This window comes from Glandiceps talaboti, chromosome 3 (assembly GCF_964340395.1).
Source record: "Glandiceps talaboti chromosome 3, keGlaTala1.1, whole genome shotgun sequence".
In the NCBI taxonomy this organism is placed as follows: Eukaryota; Metazoa; Hemichordata; class Enteropneusta; family Spengelidae; genus Glandiceps; species Glandiceps talaboti.
Window position 1 is genome coordinate 25,489,424 of NC_135551.1, and position 14,023 is coordinate 25,503,446.

At 40.8% G+C, this 14,023-nt stretch overlaps 1 protein-coding gene across 2 annotated transcripts in view; it reads left to right on the forward strand.

Moving 5' to 3' along the window:
- Positions 1 to 1,707: 1,707 nt before the first annotated feature.
- The window catches only part of LOC144453975 (POU domain, class 3, transcription factor 4-like), a 49,984-nt gene continuing 37,668 nt past the window's right edge, over positions 1,708 to 14,023 (forward strand). The window contains exon 1 of one of the 2 annotated variants that reach the window (XM_078145351.1): positions 1,708 to 3,035. In XM_078145351.1, the coding sequence (XP_078001477.1) occupies positions 1,759 to 3,000 (1,242 nt within the window). In that variant the 5' untranslated portion in view covers positions 1,708 to 1,758 and the 3' untranslated portion in view covers positions 3,001 to 3,035. Of the gene's footprint in view, positions 3,036 to 7,885; positions 8,013 to 14,023 lie in introns of those variants that run through there. The other variant, XR_013482468.1, reaches the window with a different exon arrangement.

Genomic DNA, 14,023 nt, shown 5'->3' on the forward strand with positions numbered 1-14,023 from the left:
AGGGGCCGTCCGGAATACTGCCTGTTTCAGTTCACGGAATACTCAGACATTTGTTAAAATGCGCATTTCAATGACATCCAGCGTGTCTAGATAATGACATAAGCATGTTTAATCAGCACGCATCCTATTGTATTCCTCTTTACAAATACAGACGCCGAGTGCTTAGAACTTGCGAAGAAAGCAACAAATAAATGGCGGGATTCCATTCTCGTCTTCATTTTTTGGACGTTTTCACACATTATGTTTATTCATGATGTCAAATATTGTGAGGTACCGTTCCATGGTAATGTTATCGAGTGTTTGAATCAGTTTTATTAGCCGGATGAGTTTTCAATACGACCCCGATATATATGATCCATAATAGGTATTAAGTCGCAAGTTGTGTGCTTTCCGATTACATTCTTCCGAAACAATGTGAGAAATACAATCGAGTTTCGATACATTCTAAGATCTGTTGACTTTGCCCACTCTAGCTCTTTTACGTCACTCTGCTTAACAATTACATCTAATGATCTCCGGTGGCTTCTCCCCGTTGAAAATGGTGTGGAGGCGGGGTGTAAAAACATTTGTGCAACATGCAAAGAATGTGAGAAAATTCCTACGTATGTCAAAACAATCACCACCACCCCTGTAGGATGTCGTTGAACTTTCTTGAAGTGTTTTCTCTTCGAAAGAAGTGGATTTTCAAAGTTTGTCTTACAGCTTTTTTTACGAACATTTTTATTTAGGATTACACACAATACAGTACTAAATTGCAAAGACTAATTCGTTATGTTTTCTATAGAGTAAAGCTTTCGAGTATAGGTGTTATTAAAGCAGAGCGCACCTTATTACGTAATGGGCGGGGTTTGCACATCGGTCGCGTAAATACGCCAGGTACTATATATTTTAGTGCGACTTCCTCGAGCCAAGCCTCCACTGTAAAACGAAGGCAACTGCAGCTGGCGTAGCAAATTACTTCAATCCGTGCAAGTGCTTTTTGAGAGCACTTCTTCACAATTGATCACTACTTTCATTCGCAGTATAAAAAGCTCGAGCGTACTCTGTGACGTTCACGAGCGCCGTTCCTCACCTGTGCGCACAGCGATATATAAAACGAAGCCATAAAATTTCAAAATAGAAAGTGTCTATGCATTGTTTGAATAACAAAGGCGCTTCGGTCAGGAAACTAAAGCACGGACATAAAAATCGTGCGATGTAATTTCCTTAGCAAGGATAAGGTCGTATATGCGCCACACAATCATTGCAACGCAAGGTGGCAAAAATAGCTGAAACGGGGCGAGGGGCTATCAATCAGCGTTACATTACCACCTCCCCGCTGTGAGCCCGCCCTTAGGGATTCCAAGCTACCTACAGAACAACATTCGGGACTACACTTTTCCCTTGCTTTGCTTTGTAGCACGTTGTTCACCCCAAGCGAATGATTTGTACTGTTCATAATGTGGTTTTCCAGTAAACAATAACAAAAGCTAGCAAGCTGCTCAGTGAAAATTAATGACCTAATTTACATATTCAGTTCATTGTTGAGTAGTCATTGACGACTGAATGGGTAAGTAGATAATAGCCAATCAGAGCGCGCGACCAGGCGATTCATGCCAGCTTGAGTGTCAATCAACTGGTTGATTAGCCAATCAGAATGCTGATCGGGGTCACATCTTTCATCGCCATGATGTATCTGGCGGCAAACTATAGTGGAGAGAGTTTTCTACATAGCTGCAGTTTTGCAAGTCAGATCAGTAAGCAAGCTAACGAACTGAGATGGCTACAACAACGTCAACTCCGTATAACCCGACTAGTACAGTGGCGGCCTGCACAACGTCAACATCGGACACCATGCATACACACATGTCGCAAGCCACCATGTTCCAGCGAGACTCGCCGAAAATCGCTAGCGATTTCATGACCGCACCACCCAGTGTAGGTAACAGTCATCCATTGAGCCATCCAGCCGGACCTCAATGGATAGGTCTCACGCCACATTCAGAAGCGAGTCCATGGCCAACCGGAATCCCAACTTCAGTACTTGGGCAAGACATCAAAACACAACTGGTACAGGGTAGAGACGAAATGCAGGGCCAAGTCCCTCACCGAACAACTCACCATCCTCAAGTTCCACACCCCGGCGCTTGGAATTCTTCAGTAACTTCAGCACATCCAATGAGTACAGGCAGTTCAGTATACAGCCATCCTCACGGTGGTTATGTCAACGTTAACGGCATGATGAACCCTGCTGCACAACTAGGAGCACATCTACGGGAGAGTAACCACAATGGCGAACACCACGACATTTCAGACGACGATACTCCATCGTCAGACGATCTTGAGCAATTCGCCAAACAGTTCAAACAGCGTCGAATCAAACTGGGCTTCACGCAAGCTGACGTTGGGCTTGCATTGGGCACACTGTACGGTAACGTATTCAGTCAAACAACCATTTGTCGCTTTGAAGCCCTACAATTAAGCTTCAAGAACATGTGCAAGCTAAAACCTCTGCTTCAGAAATGGTTAGAAGAAGCGGACTCGACAACAGGGTCTCCCACCAGTATCGACAAGATAGCAGCACAGGGTCGAAAACGCAAGAAGCGAACGAGTATAGAAGTGACTGTTAAGGGGGCCCTAGAAAATCACTTCCTGAAACAACCTAAACCATCCGCTCCAGAAATCACCCAGTTAGCCGAAAACTTGCAGTTAGAAAAAGAAGTTGTTCGAGTGTGGTTTTGTAATAGACGACAGAAAGAGAAGAGAATGACCCCACCAGTATTAGGGGGTGTTGGACCCACCGGTGTCGAGCAAGTTTTAGGAGGCCCTGTACCCACCAGCGGAGTAACGACCGACTCATCGTATACGGCGAATATTTCTACAAAACGAGAATCCCCCGACATTCGAGACATCATGCATTCGTCACCTGGTCTCGGACCTTCGGCGCTTCAGGGGTCAGTAACAGTCGCATCATCCCCACCGTCAACGCACATGGTTTCCGTGGCCCAAGCAGCGCAATGACTGTCGTGTTGAACGAAAAGACTTGAGACTGTGCCGTGAGTACAATCACACAAAACACCTCAGCCAGTTTTAGTGTATAACCACGCTATTGCTTTGAGCCAGTGCTTATTATTGACAGCAATTCCATTCAGTGTGTTATGTATTGAGTTTTCCTTTGGACAAAGCACAAAGTTGATGTACTGGAACCCACGTTTGGGCCATTCATAACACAAGAGACCGTACCATATATATTACCAGTGTTAGGGAATACCTCTATCTCTGCCAACTCTGCTGCAAAAACCACGCAACTCAGACCCGCAGCTTGTTTTTTTGACATTTACTGGCGATTTTTTTTTCACCCACCAAGTTGCTTGCAATAAGGCAGTACGTGTTACTTGGTTTATTATACAGAACAATGTTTGCTAGCAAAACAACAATCATGACAAAAACGATGAAATTTAATGTCCTTTTTTGTACCTACTACATGCCAAAATTGTAAGTTCTTTTCTTGTGTGTATATGTTGGTCTGATTTCTTGTTTGTGTACTTGCATCTTGCGTCTATTTAGCACAAGAACAATCGTTTATGTCAATCGGTCAAAAGAGTAAACCTTTGCTTTTCTATAAAGGCGATTAACTCATTGGCGTTGCCAAAGTAGGAATAATTATGCAGGTCAAATTATTTAAGTATAAGTATCTTCCAAACGACCAGGGTAACAAAACTTTTCGTTATTGTTAGTTAACTAGTAAATTTATCTGGGGGATTTAGAAGAGGGGAGGGAAGGAGGTTGGGAGGGAGGGGTCAGACCGAGTTAACCTTGTTCGATTAGCATACATTTAGCTTAGTTATTATGGCAAATGCACTGGACAACTGTTAGATGTATATATATATGATACCTTGATTTTTTCTTTACCTTTAATGACCACCATGTTTCTTTTTCCAGTGTACATATACATAAAGCCTCGGTGCATAAGATTTGTCACGAAAAATGTTTATATTTTCAAGAATTTAATTTCTTTTCTTTTCTGTTTTTACTCCTTATAGACATGCTTGATGTTTATTTTTTTCTCTTCATCTTCTGTCAGAAACTTCTGCGTTGTCATGACAATTTTATTTAAGTATTGTTTACGCTACCAACGTGTCGGAGTCGGTAGCTAGAAATGAAGACTATATTTTATATTAACAGCTACAAACCAGGAACAGACACGACTCTTTACCGTCTCAGAATTACTGTAATTTAAGACAAAATAGACTTACAGTGTATTGTAGCTAGCCATCCTAACCCAATTTTCTGATTGTACCAAAAAATCCGATCTTGAAATAAAATAAATACGATTTTTGGAAGTGAATATCAGTTATCTCCTACGCTGTCTTTTTGGATACTATATCATAAGGAAATTTAACTTTGTGAGCATACAGTTAGGTGTCATAGCGTTGTCGGCTACTATGATAACAATGTAAAATTAATGCCTCCAACTAGATATTATAACCTCTTTTTGAAGGTACTCAAACAATTTCAGCTAATCGGGATTAGGTAGTAGTCCAAGAGGGTTTGTTGATTGAAGACAAAGGGTTGGTTGTAAGAAAACTAGTGAGGTTTGCAGAGAAACCACGCTGGTCAACGCCAGTTATAGTCGGATTGGCTTGACAGTCTACGTTAAAAAACCAACATGGCAGCGACCACGTTTTTTTAATGTTTCTAGTTTCATCAGGCAAAAATAACTTGATGTTTGGCATAGCCAGCATTTTAAAAAACATCGTCAGCTGCAAGTAAAAGAGTTGAGTATTGGTCTAGATAGGTCATCTTTTGTTATTTGAATTTGCTTAAGTCGAAAGTTAACGCTTGTGCCTAATTACTAGAATAACAAACCAGATTTCTGACATTATAATGGTGAAAAAGGTACACTTCTGCAGCTGCTTGGCGTTGTAAATTGCACTGTGTGAGTTTGTTAGCAAATACCCAATTTCCTCAGGGTAGCTCGTCTGCTATTGGCCCCCACCTGACCTTTTATAGATTTCCAAGGTACAAAAAATAGCTGATTTGGTTAATAATGCTTCTCCTTTGGATCAAGTCAAATACCTTCAGACGGAGGGGATCACCCCTTTCTATGTTTGTTTGTTGTACACCAACATTAATTTGTAGTCCTATCGTGATAAGTCTCACAAAACGTCCATAAAATAAGAGTACATCCTACTCTGTACACACAGAGACTTTAACGTACCGTCTTCTTTTATAGCTGTACCCTAAATTTGACCTTTAAATATTAAACAACGTTGAAGTCCGTTTGGTTGTTTTTCAAATGAGCATTCAGCTAGAGTCGTTTACTTACTGGGTAGACCATCGTGCGACTACTCTTCATGTATTGTGTACCTTGTATTCGAGAAAAAAATGGCAATTAGAGACAAAGGGATTCTGCCTTACAAGTTATGGTCTCGCTGTGTGAAAATTGTACCTGGTGTCAATGGTTTCCCACAGCTTGGCCAGATCACATTGGAGAATCTATTTAAAGCATACCATATGGATAACCTCGATACGCTACCGTGAGCGCCCGTATGAATGTATTCTGGATACCCCTCATCTTTCTGTGAAGGGATGTTACCACAAAATGTCAGAATCGAGTCGCCAAACCAAGTCAATATTGGTGTTAGCAACCCTTATATGTTAGAGTCAGAATTAGAGTTTATTGTTCTCTCGAGTTAAGCTCCAGCAAACACGAAAATGCGACACAACACCTCAGTGTGAGTGAAAGTAGAAAGTGCATTACAAATGGCCCCTGAGTTTACATAGCGAATGATTTCGTCGTTTACTGCGCATGTGGTAATAATAGACTATGGTTTTCATCAGTGATGAACGCCACAAATATTCCTTAATATTGTTTACAGTAATCTTCAACTTAAACACATTTTTTTAACGACAGCCCCCTGTTTTAGTATAATTGCGTAAAACCTCGCAAAATGAGGCCCAGATTGGTCGACTCGAGCGGTCAGCTGTTAGGTGATTTGCACCTGTCAATGTTATTCCGTTCCTTCATATTTTAATCTATCTTTTAAATGTGTGTCATGCGTAGCAGGTTCGTAGGGAATATTTCACTCTGAAGGTCGTCCGTCGCGTCGTGTTGTTGCTCACCGACTCGAGGTTTCGCATGCCCGTCATTCCGACTTGAGTAGTAGTTAATTTTTATCGCTGTTCAAGCTAAATTGTTGACAAGGTATTGTATGGTATTAATAAGCCAACATTTTCTTATAATTGAATTAACAAACATGGATGCGTTAGGGATGGAAATCCAGAAATGGCACACACAGACGCCGCCGGCCAACCCAGTTCAGATACCATGCTAATTATCAGCAAATCATTGGTATGATTCACGATCGACAAAACACAGGTCGACAAAATTCGCAATTGTCAAGTACGGTTTTACAACAACTTCAAATTTATCATCGGTTGACTTCCTAACCAATGTTAGTAATAAAAAGAGCCATTCTGAGGGAAAAAAAATGAACTATTCAAAAAAGTTTCATGTTGGGAAAACATTAATCTAAATTTGGAAAAAAATTAATATCATGATCCGACATGCATTTGTTGCTGTTATGGAACCAAGTTATGGTTATGGTACATCAAGTTAGTCGTAAAGTACACATCACGGTACAATGGAACGTAGTTCGACCGAATACAAAAACCCTGGCCCACTTCCTTTGTGTTTACTACTTAACAAACTGCCCAAAAGGTGAGTCACATTTCTGCCATTGATAACGCTGTTCTTCCTGTTTTTCAACTGTCAGCTGGGAACAAAAAGCCAAAATGGACGCCACCGGTGAAAGGGCAGGGGTTGGATTTTGACGGACAAAACGCTACATTTCAATTTAAACAAAATGTGATGTAACCGGGTATCCGTTTTGCACTTTAATTAAAATCCGTTCTTTAAAAAAAAATTGAGACAGAACATCACAACCCTTTTAAATAACCAGAAAAAAAAAGTTTAGAGGGACAGCGGAGGAATAAAGTGAACAGCGCATGTAGGGATTCCCTATGTAAATAGGGTATACGGAGAGCTGACGTTGTGCCCTATGCAAAATCGGTGATATGTTTGCTGGTATGACAGACTCGATCAACCAACGTGTTGGGAAATCACCCTTTGAATGCTTAAAATATCCATGTCGTTATGTTATACTACCGTTCTTTTTTCATTATAATAACCCCACATAATGTTCGCCCATTGATCAATATAAACTATAAAATATTAATACAATTGTACGACTATCGTAACTCGCGACCACCTTCATTACAATTGCTAATAATTCCCCTGATCTAACTACAGCCTTATATACACAGCAGTCCTCGTGCAGTTCGTTCCGTCAATGCGTCTTCAGTGCAGTATATACGTACTAGATCCACGTTGAAAAGGCAAGGTGTTAAAGTTACGGAAATGCGTCGTTTTCGGGGGCCTTTTTCAGGTGGTGTAGCTAAACTTGTGACATTTAAAGGTTTAATGTATGATTTTAAAGTGTTTTAGCACCGGCGACTGATTCAGAGTTCATTCTATCGGCAACGAATTATTGGGTGGCATAACTCGTGTAAGTGTTTTTGAGTGTTGTTTTCGGTGTGAAAGTGAACGTGTTGGAACGCAGAGACATTACGTAAAAGAGTGTTCAAATCGTAGCATGAATTTAACGTATTGTGTGTTTTTCAAGTACTTTTTGCTTGCGTAAAGCACGTCGTGAACGATATACGTGTTTAACCTTCTTTCGTATATGGTCGTTATTTTTTTCTGATTAGTGCTACGATTCATACAGCTATGTATTATCGAATGTTGGCTTGGGAGGCACGGTGCACACTATACGACTCAGGTAGAACACAGATAATGAAAAACATGGCGTCACCACGGCTGGCTGAGTGCCCCAAGGGACCGGACAAAATAACCATATTGTAGAGAATGGAACTACGAGAAACGGCTTGCAGTACGGTAAATGATCGTAGCTCTCGCCTGCAACAGTCCAATGTGTTGTCATTCGCCGAGACTCCAAATAATGACCAAAGTAAGTGATGTTCATTGCGCATGCGCAATTAATTTTTACACCAATTCTACGAAAACACTGTTCAAAATACTTTGTTACTTAGCTCAAGTAGTTTGTCATAATTTTAATATAGTTACCTCACACGACCTTTATCTGAAAAAAAACCCTTCATTAATAACTTTCGTATTCAGCCTTTGAAACGGTCAAAACAAGCAGTGATCGAAGACATGACATGTTGTCCAAGTAAACAATGTATTGCTATAAATTTTTCAGTGTGCCCCCCGGCCTAGCACTACCAAATTGTCGTCTTTTTTTTCTGACTTGATTTTTCATCGATGCACAGGGCTCAGGGGCTTGCCATTTCGTACAGCAGCTCTCTCCGTTCTGTAATGATGTTACGTCTGGTCGAGTCGGTCTTCAATCTTGCAACCGAAACGACATTACCTGCGAACGTTGCAGCACGTACAGGCTATAAGAAACATAGCCAGCGCTGTTGTGTCCAAGACACCTTTTCATTTCTGTTCCTTTTCTCGCAAATCATGCGAACGTGATCACTCGTAGCTACTGCCTCGACATCAATGTATTGCTAGTAATTATAGCGGTTCACGTAGAAAATTTAACAAACACATAAGTTGCTGCAGAAAGTAGAGTTCGTTAGAATGTGGCTCCTCCTTTTTACCACAATATACCGTACTAGTAGTCCAAATCTCCTTTATTCCCCACTAAATTTATATCCAAAGCGTGTAATCTTGTCGCTTTGCTGGTATAATATCCAAAACGGGGCGTGCGGACACAAATCAACGAACCTGCAGCCGGCCTTTGTGTGTAAAACTGCCTCGCATTGTTAGCTTTGTATATTTAACATATAGAGCTCAATTTGGCCATGTATTTATGCACAGGCATTTGATTCAAAAGACTTAGTCTAGGAAGCAGAGAGGAAGGGCCTTAATATGTAAGTCGTGTGTGAAAGTATTAACATTCTCCGCGTTTTATTACAATACGGTGGGCACGGATTAGGCAGTAGCCAGCAAAGGCCATCGGTGTGAAATATCCCTGTAATGCGCCAAAACAGGTCGCTGGTAATATTAGCAGCAACGGTTTACCTAGGATTACTCATTTTCATAACTATACCATCAAAACACGCCTGAAGCCATACTGACGGATGACTAAGTCTACCTTCTTGTCGGAGTCTGTCTCATTCCGATGTAATGTGGAAAAAACGATCACATCACCATAGCTTCTCATTGAGAGAGAGAGAGAGAGAGAGAGAGAGAGAGAGAGAGAGAGAGAGAGAGAGAGAGGGGGGGAGAGAGAGAGAGAGAGGGGGGGAGAGGGGGGTGAGAGAGACAGACAGACTGACAGACAGACAGACAGAGACAGAGAAAGACACAGAGAGACTCAGAGAGACTGACAGACAGACACATACAGACAGACAGACAGACAGACAGACAGACAGACAGACAGACAGACAGACAGACAGACAGACAGACAGACAGACAAACAAACAGACAAACAAACAGAGTACACGTTCACATTGCGTTGTTTAATCGTTGGATAAGCGGAGAGGAAGAAGAGGGAGAGGGGGAGAGTGCACACTCACACTACATAGTATAATCGTTGGATGAGGGGAGAGGGAGAAGAGCGAAAAGAGGTATTAGACACATAGAAGGGCCTGTATTATTGTTATTATTATTATTATTATTATTATTAATATTATTAGACAGAGAAAGAGAGTAAAGTAGGACGAAAAATACCACTTTTATTTTTATATCTTTAATGACTAAATCTAGATTTCCTGTAACCCTTCCTGAGATTTGTGATTCGCTGTCTATAAGTTTATATTGCATTCATAAAACACCAACATGTTTGCAATATCTAAATAATGAAATGTAAACAAAAAACTTTCTTCATGAATTATAAAAATCAATCATTGCAAAAATAACAAATCTGTGTCATTTTAGATAAAGTGTGCTAGCAAAAAGAGAGACAAAACTGTATAGATATGCAAGTACGTATTGCAAGGTGAAAAGGAGCCGATGTTGATAATGTCAAGCCTCCATCCAGTGCTGTCAAATCACATTGACTTCCGCTTGGCTGCCTCTCATTTGGTATTGGCTGGACTCGGTGTTATAGCAAGCAAGTATTTACTCGTCTAGTAGTCTCTCTGTTTTTAATCAATTGAGTTGCTCGCCAGATTTTCCCGATGGACTGAGAGATTGGCCAAGCCTCCGCCGTTCAATGCAGCCCGTGGAGTGTAAGAAATCGACGCTCAGCAGCCCAGAAATGATAGAAAGTCATCTGATGCGCAAAAACAGCCCCTGAATTCCGAACACCTTCAGTGTTTGCAAGCTTTCGTGTTAGCTCGTAACTGAACGACGTTATAGCACGATTTGCCCGCCCACATCCCAGCCTGCACAAACTATGCCCCCAGTAAAGCGAACTTTCTCTATTTGCCCAGTGTTCACGCTTTTAGCTTTAACACAATACAACCACAAAGAAAACTTTGTGTGCAAAGAGCGCCGATCGAAGCCCTGGGTTGGTAACCCATGGCAACCGGCATCATTCCGTCACCTCCACGTGCTTATCCGGGTATGAAACAATCTCCTCCCCAAACAACCCAACAGGAACTTTCACCCAGCTTAAAAAATACTACGGCAAAGAATTTGAAAACAAAATAGCGGAATTATTTGCTTAAATTATTGGGACAACGGATCTCCACTTGATGGCTTTGTCTTAAGGTTTACCCCAGTTTTCACAACCCCTTTGTCGTCCGTTCCATTAAGGTGATGTTTTCTTTTCCTAGCACTGATCTTTCATCTAAGCCCACTTCTTTAAACGTAAAACCAAACTGTCAAAAACTCTAAGTTCTGTTGCACGTGTGGTAGGTCTATCAGTCAGTTGGTCAAGTCCAGGCTGTCGCAAAGCATCATCACAGTGAACATTGAAGTATATGGTCATCGAGATGTTGACATTCTGAGTGTTAAGTCCGATTTAGCCAAAGACTGGTTAAAACACGATATTAAACAGACGCTATAAAACACAGACCCGTTACGTTACGTTACGTTACGTTACGTTTCGATTCGATTCGATTCGCCACGCTCCGCTCGATCCAAGCAAAGGCATTGGAGCTATGGACGGCAATGTTACAAACAATAGAGTTTGAAATTAAAAGTTTCTCGTGGAAGGGCTTTGTTCAGCGATGCGTTGTGAATTCCTACCTAAGTAGGTTTTTAAATTGGAATCACAACTGAACAGATATGAAATATTTACAAAGAGCGACAGTGCACACTCTGCAGCGGTACGGAGAGTGTATGTCGGCAACCGCAGTGAGCATTTCACGACGGTCCCATGCGTCACGACATACCATCTATGTCGAAAGAAAAACATTGAGACCCGATGTGCCATTTACTTAGGCATGACTTAACATTGTTTGTTCAGGAAAAAAGTTAAAACATTTTTAATCACACGCTTTCTCAACTTCCCTAACACAAGCACGGATTAATGACTAAAGTGGAAACAAAGACACAAACTGTACGTTAATCTACATACGACTCCTGTTATGAAAGAAAAATAAAAAAAAAAACGGGGAAAAAATCGGTTACCAGGAGTTTTGGAATGTACTTGGGACAAGATTCAAACTCAAGTGTTATTATCAAGTTTTTGACCGAATTGTATTTTGATACTCCGTATCATTAAAATATTGGCAAAATGCCAACAAATCTTTAGTCACACACCTCTGTCATAGATGCTATTATTGCATATAGGTGACCTAAAATGGCCAATTTCGACTTAAAAGCAATCGACTTCTCCCGGAAGACCAGCTTTTGGGTTTTTGCAAAGCCTATACCTGTCCTAATTGATTTGGCACAAACTTTGAAACGATATAAATTCATGTTTATATTTATGAATCTAAGATATTTAAATGTTATGAAAAGTTTAATAGAATTGCTTTTAATTAATAATATAGTTTATTTCATTTTGGTTCCACTGCATTGATCTAATTTCATCAAAAGTATTAAGATTTATAAAGTATAGTGGAATTTGTTGAAAGTATTGATTTTAAGCAATATCGTAAAATATATTCTTAAAATTTTCAATATTAAGGGAAAAGATCGGTAGAATAATTGTGAGTAATGTACAATTTATCTAAATTTCTTTGCAATCGATCCACTTTCTAAAACAATTTGGAAACCTCAAGATATCGATAGTCAGACGACTTTCACATCGGTAAAAAAAAAAAGAAAAAAAAACTCAGCAAGATTTGTAGTATCGTTCCCGAGAGTGGTGACGTAGATGTGGGTCGAAGTAAATGGGCACTCTGAGTTGTTCGTGTACACAGTGCAGTGCTTTGTCAACAACGGAATACTATACCGTTCCCTACACATGTTACCTTTACGCCAATAGTTAGCAGTACGTGTTTTAGCTCTATTTAAATGTGGCCGTGTCATCCCCAATAAATACATTGATCAGTACGATGAGCTAATGAGATGCGACCGTACGCGATCAAAGAGCAGGTCTTCCAATTTCTTTCTCGTCTGTACTGACTGTTGGGTATTAAAACAAGAGGTTTACACCTGGGCAACTTGTAGACTGACTTTGTTGCACGTCTGTCCCAATACACTTGCCAGGAATGTCTGAAAAAATAAACCTTGTTTTCTTTCCACGTTTGTATAGTCGAAAAACGTCGGCTCCAGAGCGGCGACATGGGATAGTGTTGTATTTGGGTGACTTTGTCTGCAGTGCGGCCGTGATCAGTAGGGACTTTAGCGTATTTTGTTTCACGAAAGCTGGCGACACACGCTCTACGACAGGTCGCCTTTATTTTCCGATTTTCAGCGCATTGCTTAATTGCTAAGCCCTGTAGATCAATAACTGCAAGGGACTTAACTGAAGGTTGATCATAACGCGATACCTACTTCCGACGGTGACTTTCGAGTATGTTGGCGTGCGAGGTATTTTTGTGTGTGGGAGATTTGACCATTTAGCACGTTCTTGTTCCTGCTCGAACCACTCTAATTATCGGCTAATTTAATCAATGTTTCCTGGCCTTACGTCTCAGAAAATATTTTCATAACAATTATTTCATTTAAGGAAAGCCACCCGCATGTGTACACTAACCCTTTCCTTCAATTAAATGTAAAATTACGAACATAAATTCCTCGCCTTGTCTCCGACATCTAGCCATTGAACAAATCTTTAAAAATCGATCGGAGACCCGTGTAGACGACAGAAGCACGTCTGGGAAGAATTTCCTGGGCTTCTGAGAGGATCTCGACTAATGGAAAAACTTGGCAGGCACGCGTTAGAATTAAACTGGCTTTATGCCCTGGAATATACCTTGACAATTACAGAAGAGGGCCTAATACTTGAAACTTGTAAGCTTAGCCGTTCTCCCAGTGCGACATGGCACGATACGACATTCTGGCAAGACCGATCGATAAATACATCTCAACTTTGCATTACACTCGCCAAATCCCGGTCACGACACGGAAATGGCAACGCAGTAGACTGATCACAAAGTCTTCCTAGCTTCTCGACTTAAATTCTTCCCCTAAAGGCCACCTCACGTTCACGTCCATACACTTTAAACGTTCGGGAGTTCTGCTTTGAATGTTTCAGTGTGTTGCCATGGACACTGCCGGAGGCAAATGAAAATTTTGAGAAGATAACCAGGAAAAGTATTGACCGAGACCGGCTCTTGACCCTACAGTTATAGTCTCTTTCAATTAACTCGCTTAACTTATTGGGAATTCAACGGATTCCTATTGATCAGACACCGTTTGCGTAATGAAGATAGGCAAGTTATTATTTTTAGACGCGAAATCGAAATTGCTCTCAAAAACTTCCATCGTGGCGACTGTCTTTCTAGCACCTTGAGAGAGATGCACGAGTAGGAGAGATAAAATACAAGCCGTTCCCCTCAGCAAAATTGCCTTTCACATTTGTTCCTTTAAAACGAGAAGCCCCTTTTCTGGAAACACTTAGTAAATTATTAACATACTACCTTATAAAAAAAATCTTTTAAAGAAATT